This window comes from Rhinoderma darwinii, chromosome 1 (genome assembly GCF_050947455.1).
Source record: "Rhinoderma darwinii isolate aRhiDar2 chromosome 1, aRhiDar2.hap1, whole genome shotgun sequence".
In the NCBI taxonomy this organism is placed as follows: Eukaryota; Metazoa; Chordata; class Amphibia; order Anura; family Rhinodermatidae; genus Rhinoderma; species Rhinoderma darwinii.
In genome coordinates, this window is record NC_134687.1 from 519,056,172 (window position 1) to 519,076,321 (window position 20,150).

At 43.8% G+C, this 20,150-nt stretch overlaps 1 protein-coding gene across 1 annotated transcript in view; it reads left to right on the forward strand.

The window, feature by feature from the left end:
* EPB41L4A (erythrocyte membrane protein band 4.1 like 4A) overlaps positions 1–20,150 on the forward strand; it is a 317,566-nt gene that overhangs the window by 196,703 nt on the left and 100,713 nt on the right. Inside the window, exons 7-9 of the mRNA XM_075836702.1 lie at positions 7,437–7,524; positions 17,299–17,387; positions 20,062–20,125. Coding sequence (XP_075692817.1) covers positions 7,437–7,524; positions 17,299–17,387; positions 20,062–20,125 — 241 coding nt within the window. The remainder of the gene's footprint in view (positions 1–7,436; positions 7,525–17,298; positions 17,388–20,061; positions 20,126–20,150) is intronic.

Below are 20,150 nucleotides of genomic sequence, written 5' to 3' on the forward strand. Positions count from 1 at the left end.
GAACTGATGAACATGATAACCTGTGTACTTACTGTGACCTGTGACTGGGTGCCACCTATGTAAATGTCAGCTAGATATACAAATGTTCCTTTTGCCTAAGGGCTCATTCAGACGAGCGTGTATCACGTCCGTGTGATGGCCGTTAAAACAACGGCCGTCACGTGGACTCCTGTATTTCAATGGGGCTGTTCACATGACCGTTTCCATATGTCCTATTTTACTGCGTGTCACGCATCCCTCCATAGAGTCTCGTCTATGGGTGATCCGTGACAACGCTTTCCTCACTGGTGCACCTCGGACGTGAAAAAACTTTAGTTTAGGGATCCTTGCGTAGGCCAGCGTGATCCTGTAGCCTAGTACAGAGGCACCCCTACCAAAAATAGTTTAGAGAAAGACAGAAAATTGCTAAAAACAAGCGCTACACTCGTAGGGTATGTTCACACAGCGTTTTTTGTAAGGCAAAAAAAATCTGCCTCAAAATTGCTTCAGGAATTTTGAAGCAGATTTTGTATTGACAGCGTTGTTTGATCGTTTTGTTTTTTTTTTCAGTTTTTTCTTAAGCCGTTGAAGCTAATGCAAAAGACGCAGGCAAAAAAGCACCAAATGGGCACAGCAGGTATTTTATGCCGTCTATTCATTTTAATTGGAGGTCACAGGTGGAAATCACTTGAAGACCATCAGCCCTCCACTCTCAGTAAAATGACCATCAGCCCGTTACTCACAGTAAAATGACCATCAGCCCGCCACTCACAGTAAAATGACCATCAGTCCACCACTCACAGATTCCCCCTGTAGATAGTGCCACACAGTCCCTTGTAGGTAGTGCTACACAGCACCCCGGTAGGTAGCGCCACACAGCCCCCTGGTAGGTAGTGCCACACAGCCCCCTTGTAGGTAGTGCCACACAGCCCCCTTGTAGGTAGTGCCACACAGCCCCCTTGTAGGTAGTGCCACATCCCCCTTGTAGGTAGTGCCACACAGCCCCCTTGTTGGTAGTGCCACACAGCACACAGCCCCCTTGTTGATAGTGCCACACAGCCCACAGCCCCCTTGTAGGTAGTGCCACACAGCCCACAGCCCCCTTGTAGGTAGTGCCACACAGCCCCCTTGTAGATAGCAACCCCCCCTTCCTGTAGATAGTGCCACTGTAACTCCCTGAAGGGGCGGAATCCCCGTGTGGCTGAGGATTCCGCTTCTGGAGCGCTCCCCTTGATTTCTCTGTCCATATATCGATAGTGACATCAGGGGAAATTCCTGAAGTGGAATCCCCGTCCGGAAGCTCCTGTCGTCTGTGTCCATTTATAGACAGTGATGTTATTGGCTTCTCCTGGCGTGCAATCCCCGGTCACAGCATCTGCAACCCTGATGTCACTGTCCATATATGGACAGAGAAATCAAACGGAGCGCTCCAGGAGTGGAATCCCCAGCCACATGGGGATTCCGCTCCTTCAGGGAGCTACAGTGGCGCTAGTAGATAGCAGAGCAGGGAGATAGCAGTGCCGTCGCTGCCACTATAGCAGCGGCTGCTAGCGGCGCTGCCCATGGGGGGGGCCCGGCACGGGCGCCCCCATGCCCGGTGTCGCCGCTAGCAGCAGCTATGGCTGCTACAGCTGTAGCGATGCCACTGAGTGAAGAAGCGCCCGGGCGGAAAGGCGACTGCTGAGTCGCCGGGCCTGGGTGCTTCTGAAACAAGCAGGGGAAGGGAGCCAGCGCAGCGTCCGCTTCCGCCTGCTGGAGTGATGCGCCCTGTGCAAAGGCACAGGTCGCAGACCCCTAAGGCAGGCCCTGTGTGTATTATATGTGTATTATATATGTATATATATATATAGATATATATATATATATATACATACTAGTCCTTCTCAATGAATTACAATATCATCAAAAAGTTTATTTATTTCAGTGATTCAATTCAAAAAGTGAAACTCATATATTATATAGATTCATTACACACAGAGTGATCTAATTCCAGCATTTTTTTCTTTTAATGTTGATGATTAATACCGAAATGTTGGCCTACTGAAAAGTATGTACAGTATATGCAATCAATACTTGGTCGAGGCTCCTTGTGCATGAATTAATGCATCAATGTGGCGTGGCATGGAGGCGATCAGCCTGTGGCACTGCTGAGGTGTTATCAATGTGGCGTGGCATGGAGGCGATCAGCCTGTGGCACTGCTGAGGTGTTATGGAAGCCCAGGTTGCTTTGATAGCGGCCTTCAGCTCATCTGCATTGTTGGGTCTGGTGTCTCATCTTCTTCTTGACAATATCCCATAGATTCTTTATGGGGTTTAGGTCAGGCGAGTTTGCTTGCCAATCAAGCACAGTGACACTGTGGTTATTAAACCAGGTATTGGTACTTTTGGCAGTGAAAATGATATCAGCATCTCCATAAAGATTGTCAGCAGAGGGAAGCATGAAGTGCTCCAAAATTTTCTGGTACACGGCTGCACACTTCACACTGGACCGCAAGCAACTTGGATTGATGCCTCTCCACTCTTCCGCCAGACTCTGGGACCCTGATTTCCCAATGAAATGCAAAATTTACTTTCATCTGGAAACATGACTTTGGACCACTGAGCCACAGACCAGTCCTATAAGAGGCTTAGGAAAACTTTGCAGGTTCCTTTTATTGATTAGCAGATTAGAGTGTGACACCATGAGTCTACAATTTTGTGCCAACATGGCAAGTGCAACTTTTCTGTCCCACATGCTTGAAAAAGGTCCCAATGTCCCAAAGGTCCCAATGTGGGACAGAAACGTTGCACTTGCCATGTTGGCACAATAAACCACACGTTTTTCATCTTTACTACTGGTGCGGCAGGATTCATTTCTGGGATAGAGATATATATATACATATATATAAAATTTTCCAAAAAACAGCCAGCACTCAAAGAGTTGTAGCAAAATTAGAAAAGGTGCTTTATTCCATCAATCCAATGCAGCAACGTTTCAGCTCTTCAATAGAGCCTTTCTCAAGCTTGAAAAAGGCTATACTGAAAAGCTGAAACGTTGCTGTATTGGATTGATGTAATAAAGCACCCTTTCTAATTTTGATACAACTTTTTGAGTGCTGCCTGTTTTTTGGAAAAATATATACCTTGGGAGACTGTAGCCGTATCCCTGGCGGGCTTGCACCCACATTTTTATGAGACCTGGACTGTGCAGTTGACATTTTTTGTGTACCTATACATATATATATATCTTCTTACCACTCGAAGATCTTCAGAGGATGAACTCACCTTCGTTTACATCACTTGGATTTAATTATTATTGATATTAGATTATAGTGACTCCTAAAAACTTTTATGAGGGTTTACAGGATATGGTAAGACAGTTCTCACAAATAAAATATAGGATCAAAGGCAGTTTACTTGCAGTACATTTATGATAGGTTAACTGCTTATGAATGGACTGTTGCAAGTCCCTCAAGCTTTTCCAGTCTGCAGACACAGTAGATCTTCCACCGCTTAAATATGACATGTACTCTTCATTACTATTGAAGCTTTCTCTGGGGTCATGAAGAAATAAAAGTCATTGGAATAAATTATCCATGCAGTCTACCAAGTCTAGTACTAGCTACATATACTTCGATCCCTATACAGAGTTAAGGAGGTTTTACACTGGAAGATTATCGGGCAGACGAGCGTTCATAAAACACTGGAACGATCAGCAAATGAACGAGCAATCGCTCAATCATCTGCTGGTCATATCGTTTTAAAAAAGTGAATTATTATCATTGTCGGCAGCACATCTCCGTGTGTAAACAGGAAGACGCGCTGCCGACATGATAATAACGTATGGGGACGAGCGATTAGAGTAACGACCGCTCGTCCCCATCCATAGCTTCGTGTTACAGGATCAAACGCTCACTGCACCGGCCGCTTATTGGCCGGTGTAAAAGGGCCTTAAGGGTTGGACATACAATAAGTGCAGCCTGTTTAGCGCCACATGGCTCCTGTAGGCAGATAAAAATAACAGTGATTTGTATTGAATACTAGAGAGCATGTAAGCGACTAATGCGCACACTGTCAATAAAAGATTGACCTACCTTACCAATAAGTTGTTTTCATGTATCATGCAAGTCATGATCCTTATTCACTGACACTCTACAGCAAACTTGCTAACACCTAAAGTAAGTCATCATAAAGACATCTAGAATAGTTGCAAAAACTGAAGGCTATAATTTATTTCTCAAAAGACTAGATAATTCAATTCAAGCAGCCACATATTACTGATGAGTTGCAATCTACCACAGAAACTACAAGATAAGTTAAAGGCTATGTCCACCTTTTGAAGTCGTGTTTTTAATTTTCTTAAATTTTTTTTTAAATGAAAATGTCTATCACTGATAGACCTTTTTATTAAAAAAAACAAAAAACTATTTCATAGGTGTAAATTGCCTTTAAGGCCCTTTTACACAGGCCAATGATCAGGCAAACGAGTCTCATGAGCGCTCGTTCCCAATCACTGACCCGTGTAAGTAGGGCAACCAGGGGCGTAACTAGGAAAGACTGGGCCCCATAGCAAACTTTTATCAGGGCCCCCTTCCCTGGGTGCTTATCATGCTTGATAAAGACCCATTTATGGGTTGAAACGTTGCAAGTGTTTTTATGCTTGGTGAATAAATCAAATACACTTCTTTGGATTATCTTGAGTGCTGCAGTTCCTTTCTTTGATTGCATATTGATTTGTCTCCCTTGGACCTGGGATTCTTTGCTACGTGCACCACCCATGTTTGGGGACTTGTCCTTTCCCACTGAAGAATTTTTTGTGGCTGTGCTGCTGTTTTCCTGAATACCCTTGTAGATAGTGCCATACAGCCCCTGTAGATAGCGCCATACAGCCCCCCGTAGATAGTGCCATACAGCCCACCTGTAGATAGTGCCATACAGCCCACCTGTAGATAGCGCCATACAGTCCCCTTGTAGATAGCGCCATACAGTCCCCCTGTAGATAGCGCCATACAGCCCCCTGTAGATAATGCCATACAGCCCCCCTGTACATAACACCATACAGCCCCAACCACCCTATAAAAACAAACAAACAAAAAAAACAGCCTGTAGCCTATGTGTTATCCCATAAAACACATGTATCCCCTTTTCACAGGATAGGGGATACATGTGTGATCGCTGGGGGACCGACCGATGGGACCCCCAGCGATAAGGAGAACGGGGGACCAAAGGTCCCCCGAAGTGCTCCATGAGAAACCTTGGACTTCCGGGTCTGTGTCCGGTAGCTCAATAAAAATGAAAGGAGCGCCAGCCACGCATGCACACAAGCGCGACTGGCGCTCCATTAATTTCTACAGAGCTGCCGGACACAGACCCCAGAAGTCCAAGGTTTTTCATGGAGCACTTCGGTGGACTTTCGGTCCACAGTTCTTCTTATCGCTGGGGGTCAGACCCCCAGCGATCACACATGTATCCCCTATCCTGTGGATAAGGGATGCATGTGTTTTGTGGGACAACCCATTTAATAGCAGAGCGGGGAGATACCTCCCCGCTCTGCCGTAGTGTTCAGTGGCGTCGCTACTGCTAGCGGAGCCTCTGGTCATGGGTGGGGGCCGTGCCGGCGGGCGGCACGGGCACCCTCATTCCGTGGGCCCCGTAGCAGCCGCTATGGCTGCTACAACGGTAGTTACGCCACTGAGGGCAACGATTAGCCGATAAACAGGAAAATGCTCTTTTATCGGTCAGCCTATCGGTCTGTTTAAACAGGGAGATGTGCTGCCAACATCATGGAAATGTATGGGGACAAATGATCGTAGTAACAATCCCTTGTCCCCATACATAACCAATCATTGCTCTTTTTGAAAGAAGCAAATGAGCGCCGATCAACAAGCTGTCCCGTCGAAAGGGGCTCATTTTCACATCCCAAATCGGGCCCTGCAAAAAAGACAGAGTTCTCTATAGCAAGTACCTCCTACTCATCATATGAACAATTGGAGATAAAGGGCCTCATTTACTATTCTTGCACTACCACTACAGTCTGTGTTGTTCCTTGTTAAATATTTGTGCTGATAATTTGAGAAACTGTAGTAATAAAACCATTGTTGAACTGTCTTCAATTCAGAAAGTATAGAAATACACCAAATGTATGGCTCATCCTTTACGAGCCGCGCACAACCGGCCCGTAAATACGGCCGGCTGTGTGCGGCCGTCCATGCCTGTAATTACGGGTCGTAATTACGGGCACGGTCGTGTACATGGAGCCTTAACAATTCTGCCTAACTTTACACCGCTCTTGGTTCACAAACTTTGGACCACTTTTTGACACAATTTGACACATTTTAAGCCATGCCCTTTTCACTTAACCATGTCACCTTTTGCACTATGCCATGCTCTTTTGTCAGATGAGTCACAAAAAGTGCTCTGTAGCCTCCAGAATACTTACATGTGGAGATTCTCTTCTGCTGTTGTGGATTATTTTCAGGTCAATTAAACTGTGCTATTCCAAAGGCTTTTTTTATTTTTGCTGAAGGATCTACTCTTTTTCTGAAGGATCTTCTATTGCCTGAAATCTCCATCCTAGACTGGACTCTTGAAGCTTATTAGGCTATGTTCACACGGAGTATTTTGGGGGAGGAATATCTGCCTCAAAATTCCGTTTGGAACTTTGAGGCAGATATTCCTCTCCCTGCACGCCGATTTTCGCGGCAATTATCGCGCCGTTTTTCGCCCGCGGCCATTGAGTGCCGCGGGCATAAAACAGCGAGATATACGCTTTCTCCTGTCTCCCATTGAAGTCAATGGGAGGTCGGTGGCGGAAGCGCCCGAAGATAGGGCATGTCGCTTCTTTTTCCCGCGAGGCAGTTTTACTGCTCGCGGGAAAAAGACGCCGACGCCTCCCATTGAAATCAATGGGAGGCGTTCTCGGGCCGTTTCTGCCGAGTTTTGCGACGCGGTTTCCGCGTCAAAAAACTCGGCAAAATACCCCGTGTGAAAATACCCCGTGGTGGTCAGTTCTCGTCGATAATCTTCGTTTCTGGATGGTCTGGAGATCTGACATGTTTATCTCTCTTCATGACTGGGATATGGTGACATCACCTTTCTATAGCCATTGGTATATTTAGCAGTGTGTCTCGACATTGCATACATTTCTGTTAGAATATTCAGTGTACAGAATTGTAACCTTTTCACCAATTATGTATTGATCTTTGTAATGCATTGGTACCATTGTTCATGCACCACATTGCTTTAGTGGGTATCTTATGAAAAAAAAAGTTTAATAGTCTTCTGAGTGTACTAAATACCACTCCACTGGATGCTAAAAAAGGCAGTACAATCCCAGCTTTTGTGTGAGATTTTGGAAATTGCTACTGATTATATTGACAACCTTTTTCTTTAGAGTGATCATCTGCAACCAAAGCAATTTTGTTAAATAATAATTTCTCATACATCTGTGTTTTTTTTTGTTTGTTTGTTTTTTGTAGGGGTCAGGTTCCTGCTGTAGCAGAATCAAATTATTTGTCAGTTGCCAAATCCCTTGAAATGTATGGTGTTGACCTTCATCCTGTCTATGTAAGTGTAAACTAAACTGAAAGATTTTTTACATGTTTATCATAATGATATCAATACTTTATAGTAACAGATTTCGAGTACTTGCAAGCTTATATTGCTTGGTACCTTAATCGCTTTATATCAGATTTATACAATGCAGAATTTCAAACCTGATATATTCTGTATAAATGTCTTACTTGTTGTGATGTCAAATTAGCACTGCCATTAATGGATGCTCACCTCTTAAGTGGCTGAATGCTTAAAGGGAACCTGGCAGCTGGCCAACAGGACACAGGTCACAGTCTATAGTTCATATAGGTGTACCTGTGGTAGCTCAGACAGTAGCAAGACAGGCTCGGCTGGGATTAGGCAGCAGGCAGGAACAAGGCGTGGTGTAGCAGGACAGGCATGGTACGACTCCAACTCAATATGGCACTTGGACCAGGATAGCACGGGTTACAGGTAGCAGGAACGGGAAACACTGGGAACTGGAAAAAACACTTAGGAGACCATTTGCAAAGACAGACTAAGGTAACGACAACAAAGCTCAGGCAATGCAGGGAGGGGCAGAGCCCTTCTTATAGTCCAGGGTGATCTGGGAGCAATCAGCTCAATCTCACACATGTGTGCGCTCTGGCTCCTTAAGGCTGGACTGAGCTCGCGAGCGCACCCTAGTGGTGGCTGCGGAACAGGACGGCCGCATGTCCAGACATCTCTGGAGAGAAGGACGTCGACAGCATGGGAGGAGTTCGTGGTCAGCGACCACGGACGTTACAGTATCCCCCCTCTTACGCCCCCTCCTCTTGAGAGAGAAACTTCTTAATGAGGGTAGGAGCATTGAGATTCTCCTCTGGCTCCCAGGTCCTCTCTTCTGGACCAAACCCCTCCAATCTACTAAATAAAAGGTTCTTCCTCTTACTTTTTTGGTGTCCCATGATCTCCTTAACCTCAAAAGTATCTGATGAACCGATGGGAGCCACTGCAGGACTATGAATCTTGGAGTAGCGGTTCAGGACCACAGGTTTCAGAAGGGAGACATGGAAGGAGTTGGGGATCTTGAGGGACTTGGGAGCAAACTTGTACGATGGATATTCTTAGAGGACAGCCAGACCTTAGTGCCTGGAAGAAACTGGGGAGGCTCTAGTCTTCATGTGTCTGCCTTTCTTTTCATTCGGTCGACCGCCAGCAGAATAGAATATCGGGTCTGCTGACAGATTTGTAGAAAGTCCCTGAATGTAGAGTCAGCTGCAGGTACCAGGGACGTAGTGGAAACAGGGAGAGATATTCGTGGGTGTTGGCCGTAGACCATGAAGAATGGGCTGGAGGCGGTGGTCTCACTGGTGTGGTTGCTGTAGGAGAACTCCGCCCAAGGAAGTAGTTGCACCCAGTCATTGCTGCCTGGAGATAAAGTGTCATAGATAGTTCTCCATAATCTGATTTATTCTCTCGACTTGGCCATTAGACTGGGGATGGTAGGCTGAGGAAAAGTCCAACTTCACACCGAGGAGTCCGCAGAGGGCTCTCCAGAACTTTGAGGTGAACTGAACCCCCAGATCCGACACAATATGCAGAGGCAAGCCGTGCAGTCGGACGATGCGTTGGATGAAAAGATTCGCCAGTCGGGAAGCAGAAGGTAGGCCGGTCAGTGGAACAAAATGAGCCATCTTGGAGAATCAGTCCACCACCACCCAGACCGTACTACAACCAGCAGAGGGAGGCAGGTCCGTGACAAAGTCCATAGCAATATGTTGCCAGGGTGCATCGGGCACAGGCAGCGGCTGGAGCAGGCCAGCCGGTTTGGAATGGGCAACTTTATTTGCTGCGCACATCGTGCAGCAGGAGACAAAGTCTGTGATGTCTTTGGGCAGTGTGGGCCACCAGAACTGACGAGCAATCAGGTCTCGGGTCTTACGGGCACCCGCGTGACCTGCCAGTTTGGATCTGTGTCCCCAGCGGAGGATTCTTCTTCTGTCTGCCGGACGCACAAAAGTCCTCCCTGGGGAATGTCTCTAACTCAATACGGCACTTGGACCAGGATAGCACGGGATACAGGTAGTAGGAACGGGAAACACTGGGAACTGGAAAACACTTTGGTAGACCATTTACAAACACAGACTAGGGTAATGACAACAAAGCTCAGGCAATGCAGGGAGGGGCAGAACCCTTCTTATAGTCCAGGGTGATCTCTGAGCAATCGGCTCCTTAAGGCTGGACTGAACTCGCGAGCGCACCCTAGTGGTGGCTGCGGAACAGGACGGCTGCATGTGCAGACATCTCTGGAGAGAATGGCGTCGACAGGATGGGAGGAGTTCGTGGTCAGCGACCACGGACGTTACAGCTGGTTCTATCCACCTCTGTGTCTTTGTTAGATGCAGAAATGGTGAACGAAGGATATTTCATGGTGTGGATCCCACCGTGAAGCATGGGGGAGGGGCTGTGATGGTGTGGGTGTGCTTTGCTGGTGACCTTGTTAGCGATTTATACAGAATTGAAGACATTCCAAACCAGCATAGTTACCACAACTTTCTGCAGCGACATGCCATTTCTTCTGCTCTGTGCTTAGTTGGGCCATCACTTGTTTTTCAACAGGCCAATGACCCAAAACACCACTCCAGGCCGTGCAGAAGCTACTTGACAAAAAAAGGATAGTGATGGAGTGCTGCGTCAGATGACCTGGCCTCCACAGTCCCCTGACCTAAACCTATTAGAGATGGTTTGGGATGAGTTGGTGCGAAGTCAAGGAAAAGCAGCCAACAAGTGCTCCGCATACATGGAAACCCTTCAAGACTGTTGGAAAAACATCCCTGGTGGCAACCTAATGAAGTTGGTTGAAATAATGCCAAGAGTGTTAAAAGCTGTTATCAAGGCAATGGGTTTTAAAAGAGGCTTTTTAAAGAATCTAAAATATAAGATAGTTTTGAATTGTATTACCTTTTTTGGTCATTGTATAGTTCCAGTTGTATTACTTAGTTTTAATGACTTTACTATTATTATAAAATGTGAAAATAGGAAAAATAAAGAAAACAATCTTTTATGAGTAGTGTGTCCAAACTTTTGACTTGTACAGTAGATCTATGTAATGTATGCAATATTTAAATCCATGGGCATTGTCCTGGCAGCAGGAGATGACAAACACCACGTGATATATGTTACTGAGGATACTTATGTCCATGACATCAGTAGTGCCATGATATAAGGAAGGGATATTGGACCAGGGAACACCAGCAGTGCAAAGTACCCCCCCCCCCCCCAAAAAAAAGTCATATTGTCAAAGTATTCCTATTCCACATATCAAATAACTAAATGTAACAAGCATAGGTGCTTGTTAGGTGGGAAAGTGTCTTGCCATAAGTGTCTGCTGCATATGTCAGCAGCTTAATTCCCTCTTGGATAGGAAGAAGAGTCGGGAGTGCAGAGAGTGATCAAAGACTGACGTTTCTTTGGGGTCACAAAGCATATTTAATTATTTTTAATTCTGGTACACCAAGAAGAAGCACTGTGCATAGGGAAGCCACCACATTTGTTCATTGGTGTATGCCACATACTTTGATGGGAGGTGTTTAGTGGGTGCAATTGCACATACTAATAAAGCTGTATTTGGGCATGTAAATTGGGAATTTAACCCCTTTAGGCCGCATTTCCCAGACTGAGCACACTGCAGGGAGCTGGGCTCCTAGCATCATCGTTATCTATGACGCTAGAAGTCGCTGCCTCTCTGCGGAACTACTGTCCCGTACTGAAAACATGTTTTCAGTACGGGTCAGTTTTCCCGCAGCGAGGCAGCGACTTCTAGCCTCATAGATAACGATGACGATAAGAGCCCAGCTCCCTGCAGTGTGCTCAGTCTGGGAAATGCGACCGACCTGCGGATCGTATATCCCGGACTGAACACGCTCGTGTGAATCCGGCCTACGGTTGTAGTTATTTTGAGCATTGAGGATACATCGATCTCTTTTTTTTTTTTTTACATTTTTTGTAAGAAAATCATTTGTTTTTGTGGTGCCACATTCTGAAAACCTTACCGTTTTTATTTCTGTCAACAGAGCCGTGTAAGGGTTTGTTTTTTTGCGGGGCAAGCTATAGTTTTTATTGGTACCATTTTGGGATGCATAGGATTTTTTTACCACTTTTTTTTTCCATTTTTTTTGGAGGGGAGGTGACCAAAAAAACAGCAAATCTGGCACTGTTTTTGTTTTGTTTTTTTTTACGGCGTTCACTGTGTGCGATAAGTAATGTGTTTATTTTATAATACCAGTCATTACGGATGCGGTGATACCAATTACTGAATGTAGGTTTTTTTTATGTTTTCATTTTTTACCCAACGTTGAGGGATTTATTTTTTTTTACTTGGATTTTTTTTTAAAAAACCTCTTTTTTTACTTTTATTAGCTTTTCTTTCAGTCCCAGTAGTGGACGAACGTTCATTGCTGTTACTGCTCATATAATACTTCTGTATTGCAGTGTTTTATGCCTTACAGTGTGGAATTGACAGGCCACCTGTTGGGCAGGGCCTGATAGACTTTAGTATATGGCAGACCTTGATTGCGGGGGTGCCAATGGGATGAAAGAGGGAGCCCCTTCGTCTGTCTAACCTCATACATGGCGCGGTTGCTATTGATGTATGTTACAGCTGACATCTTCACCTTTAATGTGCTGTACATACATAGCAGATTGTTCTAACCCATTGGCGGCAGCACCATATATATGCCGGAAATCGCCAAAGAGTTAAATAGATCTGTCATGCTGAGTGTATCTTTATTTGTTACACATTAGTAAAAAAAAGTGTATGTATAAAATATATGTATGCATAATCTATGATGTTATAATAATATCTTTTATTTCTACCATACATTTGAAGAGAACAGTAGAGAGGAAAGAAGAAAGACTTTATAATAGAGTTAATAAGACTTGGAACTGCTAAATGGATGAGTCTGTATTCTATGAAAAATGTATATTTCTTCTCTCCAAGTCAGTTTTTACCCATGCATATCAGGCAGTTGTTATGCATTTATTTGACTTAGAATTGTACCATAATTACTATTCAGAGCTTCTGCTTAAAAAAAAACAAAAAAACACAGTAATTGGACGAAGAAACGAATAACAATTATGTCTTTGTTAATTCTAAAATAACTGCATTCAAATTCTAATAGTCATACAAAGTTTTCTCCCTAAAATAGACTCTTTTTAGGATACAAAACTATATATATTTTATAAATAAATGTTACTATTTACAAATTATATGCAGAAACTTTGTTAGAGAGAAACTGTCAGCTCTCCTGCTATGCATGTTTCAGTAAATACTTGTATTCCACATGAAATAACAATTCTGGAGCATCCTTTCTTAAAGCTCTCTATTATGCCATTCCTCTGTTACTCCTCCTGGAAATGTATGAATAAATTGACAACTGGGCATTATCATTCTTCTTATCAATATGGTGTGTCCCTACACAATCTGACATTGTTTACACTCATTTACAATGTCAGAGTGTGTAGGGACCCACCCTATTAAGAATATGTTCACATTTGAGTTGTTTCTGTATAAATGTGAATAGAGCCGTACAATGGGGATGATAACGCCAAGTTGTCAATTCATTCATACATTTTCAGGAGGAATAACAGAGGAATGGCACAACACAAAATTTTAAGGAACGATGTTTCAGACTTGTGGAGTTCAAGTATTTATTAAGCAGATACAGAAAAGAGAGATGATGCTACAATGAAACAAAAGCGAAGACCGATCAGTGCCATAAATAGGACATGAACCATACATTACAGGTAGACAGACACTATGGCTCTTGACAGAATAAAAGAAAGAAAATGATTTATTTATATTTTAAAGAACCAAATACTATTTACATCTAGAACAGCTTCATTCCTTACTGTCATTCAGGACTTGTATTACAGCATTTCAATATATGTAATGGGATATTGGACTATTCTCCAGCGAAATAGAAATCTGTTTTAATATTCTATACTCCAGAACTTACCATAAAGATTCGCTGCTGGTTAGATATAATGACTTTTGAGGTCAATGGATGCGTTTGATTTCACTTTCAACATCAGCGATATTGGCTACCTCTGAAGATTTCCTTTGTGAGGATTTAGAAATCCTTTCCCAGTACCACCGTAGTGCATGCGCTGTGCTACTAATTTGCACTTGAACACCATTGATCTCTATGGCATTCACTTTCAAATGAGTACCACAGTGAATCTGTACCATGAATGTGGTTTCTAAGAAGCAACTGAGGGGTTTTCAAACACTTCACCGCAAAGCTAGAGATTTTCCTGAATAGTTTAGGATTCGAGAACAATGCTGCCACCATATAGTTTACTTTATCCTTTAACATTGGCCTCATATTTCGTGGCCATCATATAACCTCTGATGTCTGTCCACATAATTATGCACATACCACAATTTGTAACACTTAGGCCTCATGCACACGACCGGAGCCATGTGCACGGTCGTGATTTTCGGGTCGGCCGGCGGCGGAGTGCCGCCCGCAAATTGCGGGCCGTGCACATGGCCGCGGCCATTATTTGCTATGAGCCTGGACCGCAGAACACGGCCCTAAGGCTCCAGGCACGCGAACGTGCTTTTGCGGCCGCAATTCCCCTGAAAATCCACGGGAGAATTGCGGCCCCATTCATTATGCACACGACCGTGGTTTTCACGGTCCGTGCATGGCCCAGGAGCCCGGACCGCAGAAAAAACGGGCAAGCCTTATTACGGCCGTATTCTGCTCTGTCCAGGCTCATTGAAAATAATGGCCGCGGCCATGTGCATGGTCCGCGATTTGTGGGCGGCTCGCGGCTGACAGTCCGCTGCCGGCCGACCCGAAAATCATGGCCGTGCACATGGCTACGGTTGTGTGCATGAGGCATAAGGGCACGTTCAAAAATGGCAGAAATTCTTCGCTGCAGATTTTGCCGCAAATTTGCGGCAAACATTAACATATTTGAGGGATTGTCCAGACGTGACGGATTTCGCAGCAGACTTGCCATAGGTTTCAGCCTTTGCAATGCAAAGGCTGAAATCCGCAGTGACAATCCGCTGATTCTTCCGCACTGCAGGCTAGTTACTGCACAGTTGTTTTCTGCAACATCTGCACTAACTTAACGAAAAAGATATACCGTGTTTCCCCGATAGTAAGACACCCCCGATTGTAAGACGTATCGGGGGTTTCAGGGGGGTCGGCTAATATAAGCCGTACCCCGAAAGTAAGACATATGTCTTACTTTCGGGGAAACACGGGGGTATTGCCGCCTCCTGCCCACTTCCACTCCCACTTAACGCCGAAGGACGGATATATCCGTCCTCAGCAGCTGCTAGTTCGCGCCGGAGGACGGATATATCCGTCCTGTGATAGCGCGGGTACTGAGACTGTACCCACGCGATCAGCGGCAGGAGCACGGCTGTTATACACAGCCTGGCTCCTGCTGCAACTGCCGGAATCGAAGCGCGCGCCGATTCCGGCAGTTTAACCCATTAAATGCCGCTGTCAATAGTGACAGCGGCATTTAATGTGTTTGACAGAGGGGGGAGCTCCCTCTGTCACCCGATCGGCGCCCCCGCAAACAAATCGCGGGTCGCCGTCGGGTTTCCATGACAGCCGGGGGTCTAACAAAGACCCCCAGGTCTGCCTTCAGCATCTGCCTGTTAGGCGATGCCGGAGGCATGACCTAATAGGTTGCCTGTCAGTTTTACACTGACAGGCAATAATGCTTCGGTATACTAAGTATACCAAAGCATTATATATGCGATCGGCACATCGCATAGTGAAGTCCCCTGGTGGGACTAAAAAAAAAAAATGTAAAACAGTTAAATAAAGTTTGTGAAAAAAAAAATAAAAAAAAAAAAAAATATTTTTTTGCCAATGTAAGACATACCCCGAAAGTAAGACATAGTGGGGCTTTTGGGGATAAAAAGAAAGTAAGACACTGTCTTACTTTCGGGGAAACACGGTAGAAACGAAAGAAATAGAAGTTTGCTGCGGATTATCACTGACTTTCCGCAGTGGAATTCCGCAGAAAATCTGCTATGTCTGAAAATGCCCTTAAAGTGGACCTTTGGAGTGCAGTATACATCGGATAGAAAATCAAGGTTTCAGTGTTGAGCAAGCCATTATTGGGCATGATAAAAAAAAAGGGATCAATGACCTCCCTATCTGTCTATGTATGTAGTCCTCTTCAATAGTTGGTCAGATTTGTGGATCTTGATTTTCCAGGCCAATCAAACATTTTTTGACACGTTTTCCCCTTATTTTAATTGAAAATGGAAGGAATATGCCCTTCTACTCCCAGCTACTCATAGGGCATCCGAGAAGGAGCAGGTGTCTCATGACTATAGTGTCAGTGAGATATTTGCCTCTGTGTTGCAGCTTTTATAAAGTGTTTTCCGGTGTTGGCTCACGTAGTGGAAAAATAAATAAATCTGTCTATAACATGGAAACTAATACCTTACCCTCCTCAGCTGGATAGATTTTATTGACCCGGGTATCTATTTAAAGGGCTAGTACAGTAAAATTATTCTTTGCCCCAGGTAAAGGAAAGTCTAGGTACCACTCTGAATAAAGTTTCCAACAAACGTATTCGCGCATGTGCTTTGTTTTTATGTATTGGGACATTGGACCTCATTTATGGAAACTAATAGAAACATTGGCCTTGTTGCACATAGCAACCAGAACTCGGCTTTTGTTTCTAAAACTCTAGTAAAATGAAAGCTGATCTGTAATTGGTTGCTATGTGCAACAAGTTGGCTTTTCTGACCGTTTCGATCAATGAGGGCAATGCTATATGTGACACAACAGTTCACCGTGCTAGTCATTATATTTGAGTTCTTTTGGGTATTAATGTCCTAAAGTATCTGTTATGATCCTGACGGATCACATTGGCTTATAGTCTGACTGTTCGGTTTCTGAATAATGTTTTCTATTTCAGCCATTAAATAGCAGCGGAAAGCCGTTATAAAAAAAATAGGAGTATTTTACTATAGACTTCTAACTAAGGCCTCATGCACACGGCCGTGCCCGTAATCACGGCCCGCAATTGCGGGCACGGCAGACCGCAGGCTGCATTTTCGTGCCGTGCTCCCTTACAAAGTATGGGAGCACGGCCCGCAAAAAAAACGAAAAGTAGACCTGCTCCATAATTCCTGGCATGGTTCTACGGCACGGACACCTAACTGTAGCGGTACGGAAAGGTATCCGCGGCCAATAGAACCGGGCGGGACCGTATTACGGTCCGCAAATATGGAGTTTTTTTTACGGTCGTGTGCATGGGGCCCCTAAATCTGGCCACAGCATTGTAGCCCCCCGATAAAAGTGCTGCAAAAAACAACACAGAAAAAGCTACCAAACGCTGTGTGTGAAACTGGCTAAAACAGCTAATATATTGTTTTATACAACTATTCAACTAATTGTATGTACAGATATACAGTTTTTCTGCTGCATTTTTTTCATATTAGTAAATGTTGTTTTTTTCTTTTTTTAATGCTGTTTATACGCATACTGCAATTTTGTCAAATGGCAGCGAGCTCTATCTTGATTTTGTTGAGCTGACATCAATGAATAAAAAAATGGCGGCACCACCATGTGTACACCCAGCCTAAGGCACAAAATGGGTTTGACTGGCGTGTGGCTGCTCAGCTGCAATTGGAGCGACGTAGTTATAAGTATCTGGAGATGTAATTTTGTCTTACAAAAGTGGAGGACGTGTAAAGCCCCTATCTATTCTACAGCAGTCAATAGAATTTGAGACATTTATCAATACTTTTGTGTTTCTGAATTTTTTTTATAGGGGGAAAACAACTCTGAATACTTTTTAGGCCTCACTCCTGTAGGGCTGGTTGTATACAAGAATAAGAAGCAAGTGGGGAAATATTTCTGGTAAGTTTTTGTTCGAGAACATGATATGATTGTTCGTATATTTTCCTTTATGAAATTGTCGGTCCCATGCACGCAGTATAAAGTTAGCTGTTTTGTGGGCTGAGCTGATATTTGTATATCGGAACCTGTGTCAATGAGGAAATGAGTCCCCGTGCAAATGTGAGCAGACAATACTGCCTGTCCAGTTATACCAGGTTGCACAAGGTATGGTAAGCTAGCTACTGGTTCTTTATACAAGGGGGGCCTCATGCATTTCATATGTACCTCTAATATAGGTAACGTAGCTCTTTATCTTCTTATTTAGAATTGCACTTCCACATTCAGTGTTAAGGTAACAATAGATATAAAGATTAGTTATATCCATGCTTGCCAACTTCCCCGAAACGCCCGGGAGACTCTCGGAAGAAGGGGAGATCTCTCAGACTCCCGTAAGAGAAGGCACATCTCCAAGGTGCTGCAAATTCTAACCTCTCCCCTTTCTTGTACTACTCTGCACTCCCAATTGCTGACGCAAACAACCTCCTGATGCTGACTGCATGCGTGAATCCAGCCTTAGGCCAGTTTTACACAAGCGCATTTTTAGTGCTCGTGGTACAGCCCCAAATTCCGGCCTAATTGCGTAACCATACCCAAAGTAAGATCTTCATAGATCCCTATGATGCCTGTATTATGCTCATACGAAACTGCCCCTTACAATTTTTTTGTATTTATTTTTTGGGGTTTTTAGTGACAGGGAACTGATTATTTCAGTTCCCTGTCACCTTACAGAGTTGGGCTTGGGTCATTGGGATAGCTCAGTCCTGCAGATGTGCAAGAGCACGTAGTGCCATCGAAGGCAGCCCATAACTTAACAGGCTTCTGGGACAGGGACTGTGCCATTAGCCCATTAATTCGCATGGGAAGGGTTATGGTTGAGGCTATTTACATATTAAGCTGCTTGACTTTTTTCTATTCAATATAAATATCGTAAACTTCACGTCTTTGTGATTTTAAGATTTTTTTATATGTGAAGTAAAAAATTTGAAATCCGAAAAATCCCATAATTCAGAGATTAAATAAAATTAATTTTTTCAAGTGATTAGAAGTATTTCTATGAAAGTGATGTGAAGAATCTTTCCATGTTTGCGTTTAGCTCAAGCCTTACAAGCACAAAATAAGGCAAGGTGTTAAACAGCTGACAGATGGTATAATATATGTACAGCACTGGAAAGTTTTTCTTCTCCTTACTTTTTTAGGCTGGATTCACATGAGTAGCTTCCGAAGCACTTTTTGGTATAGTATTTTAAGCTAAAGCCTGTATTGGATCCAAAGAGAAGGAACCGTCTAAAGGAAAGACTGATATGGATTTTAAGTGCTCATGTTATAGCCACAAATTCCAGCCCAATCGCTGGTCTGAACTAACATCATCATAGAATAGATCCCTATGATGCTTGTATTAGGCTGGGTTCACACGACCTATTTTCAGGCGTAAACGAGGCGTATTATGCCTCGTTTTACGTCTCAAAATAGGGCTACAATACGTCGGCAAACATCTGCCCATTCATTTGAATGGGTTTGCCGACGTATTGTGCAGACGACCTGTAATTTACGCGTCGTCGTTTGACAGCTGTCAAACGACGACGCGTAAATTGACTGCCTCGGCAAAGAAGTGCAGGGCACTTCTTTGCAACGTAATTTGAGCCGTTCTTCATTGAACTCAATGAAGAGCAGCTCAAGATATACGAGCGTCACAGACGCCTCGTATATTACGAGGAGGAGAATTTACGGCTGAAACGACGCAGCTGTTTTCTTTTGAAAACAGGCTGTCATTTCAGCCGTAAAAGCCAGCTAGCGTGTGAACATACCCTTACTCTCATATAAACCGGCTTTACATTATTTATTTATTTATTTATTTTGTATTTAGTGACAGGGAACTGATTATTTTAGTTTCCTGTCACATCACAGGGTCGGGCTCAGGTCATTGCGACAGTCCGGTTCTGCCAATGGCACTGAGTGCAGGAGCATGTAGTGCCATCAAAGGCGACACGGAAATGAACAGGCTTCTGGCACGGGGACTGTGCTATTAGCCTATAATTTACGTGGGGTAGGCAGGAAGTGGTTAAAGTTGAGAATACACCATTTAGTATAAATAATGTAAACTTCACAAGTCTTTTCAGATTTTTATATTTTTATATGGAGGGGAAAAAAAATACGGAAAAACTCATAATTCAGCGATTTATATAAAAATCTAATTTCACGTGACTCGATGTATTTCTATGCAAGGCATGTGAAGAATGTTTGGAATTTGTGTGTTGCCCCAGCCTTACAAGAACAATATAAGGCAAGGTGTACACATGAAATTGTTAACATTTGTGTGCATGGTGCAGTATAAAATTTCATTTGTACATTCTGTCGCTGTTTGTTTGGTTTTGTTTGTACTTGCTACTTGTCGTGAGCATTTACATGCTGAATGGAATGTAGATATCTGTACAAGGTTATGTAATCTGCTGCTGGCATGGCTTGCTGATCAACCCTGATCCAACAACATATGTACACAAAATATCTCAGAAATTCTAATACAATTGTGAACTTTTCCTTGCAAATCATGTCATCTAAGTGATTGTGGTTGAGTATTGTGATTTTGTCTACATATTCACCACCATTGTTGACATCTTTGTTTTTTCTCCTCTATTAGGCCTAGAATTACAAAGATTCATTTCAAGGAGACACAGTTTGAACTACGAGTTGTTGGAAAAGATGTAAGTAACTGAAACAGTCTCTATT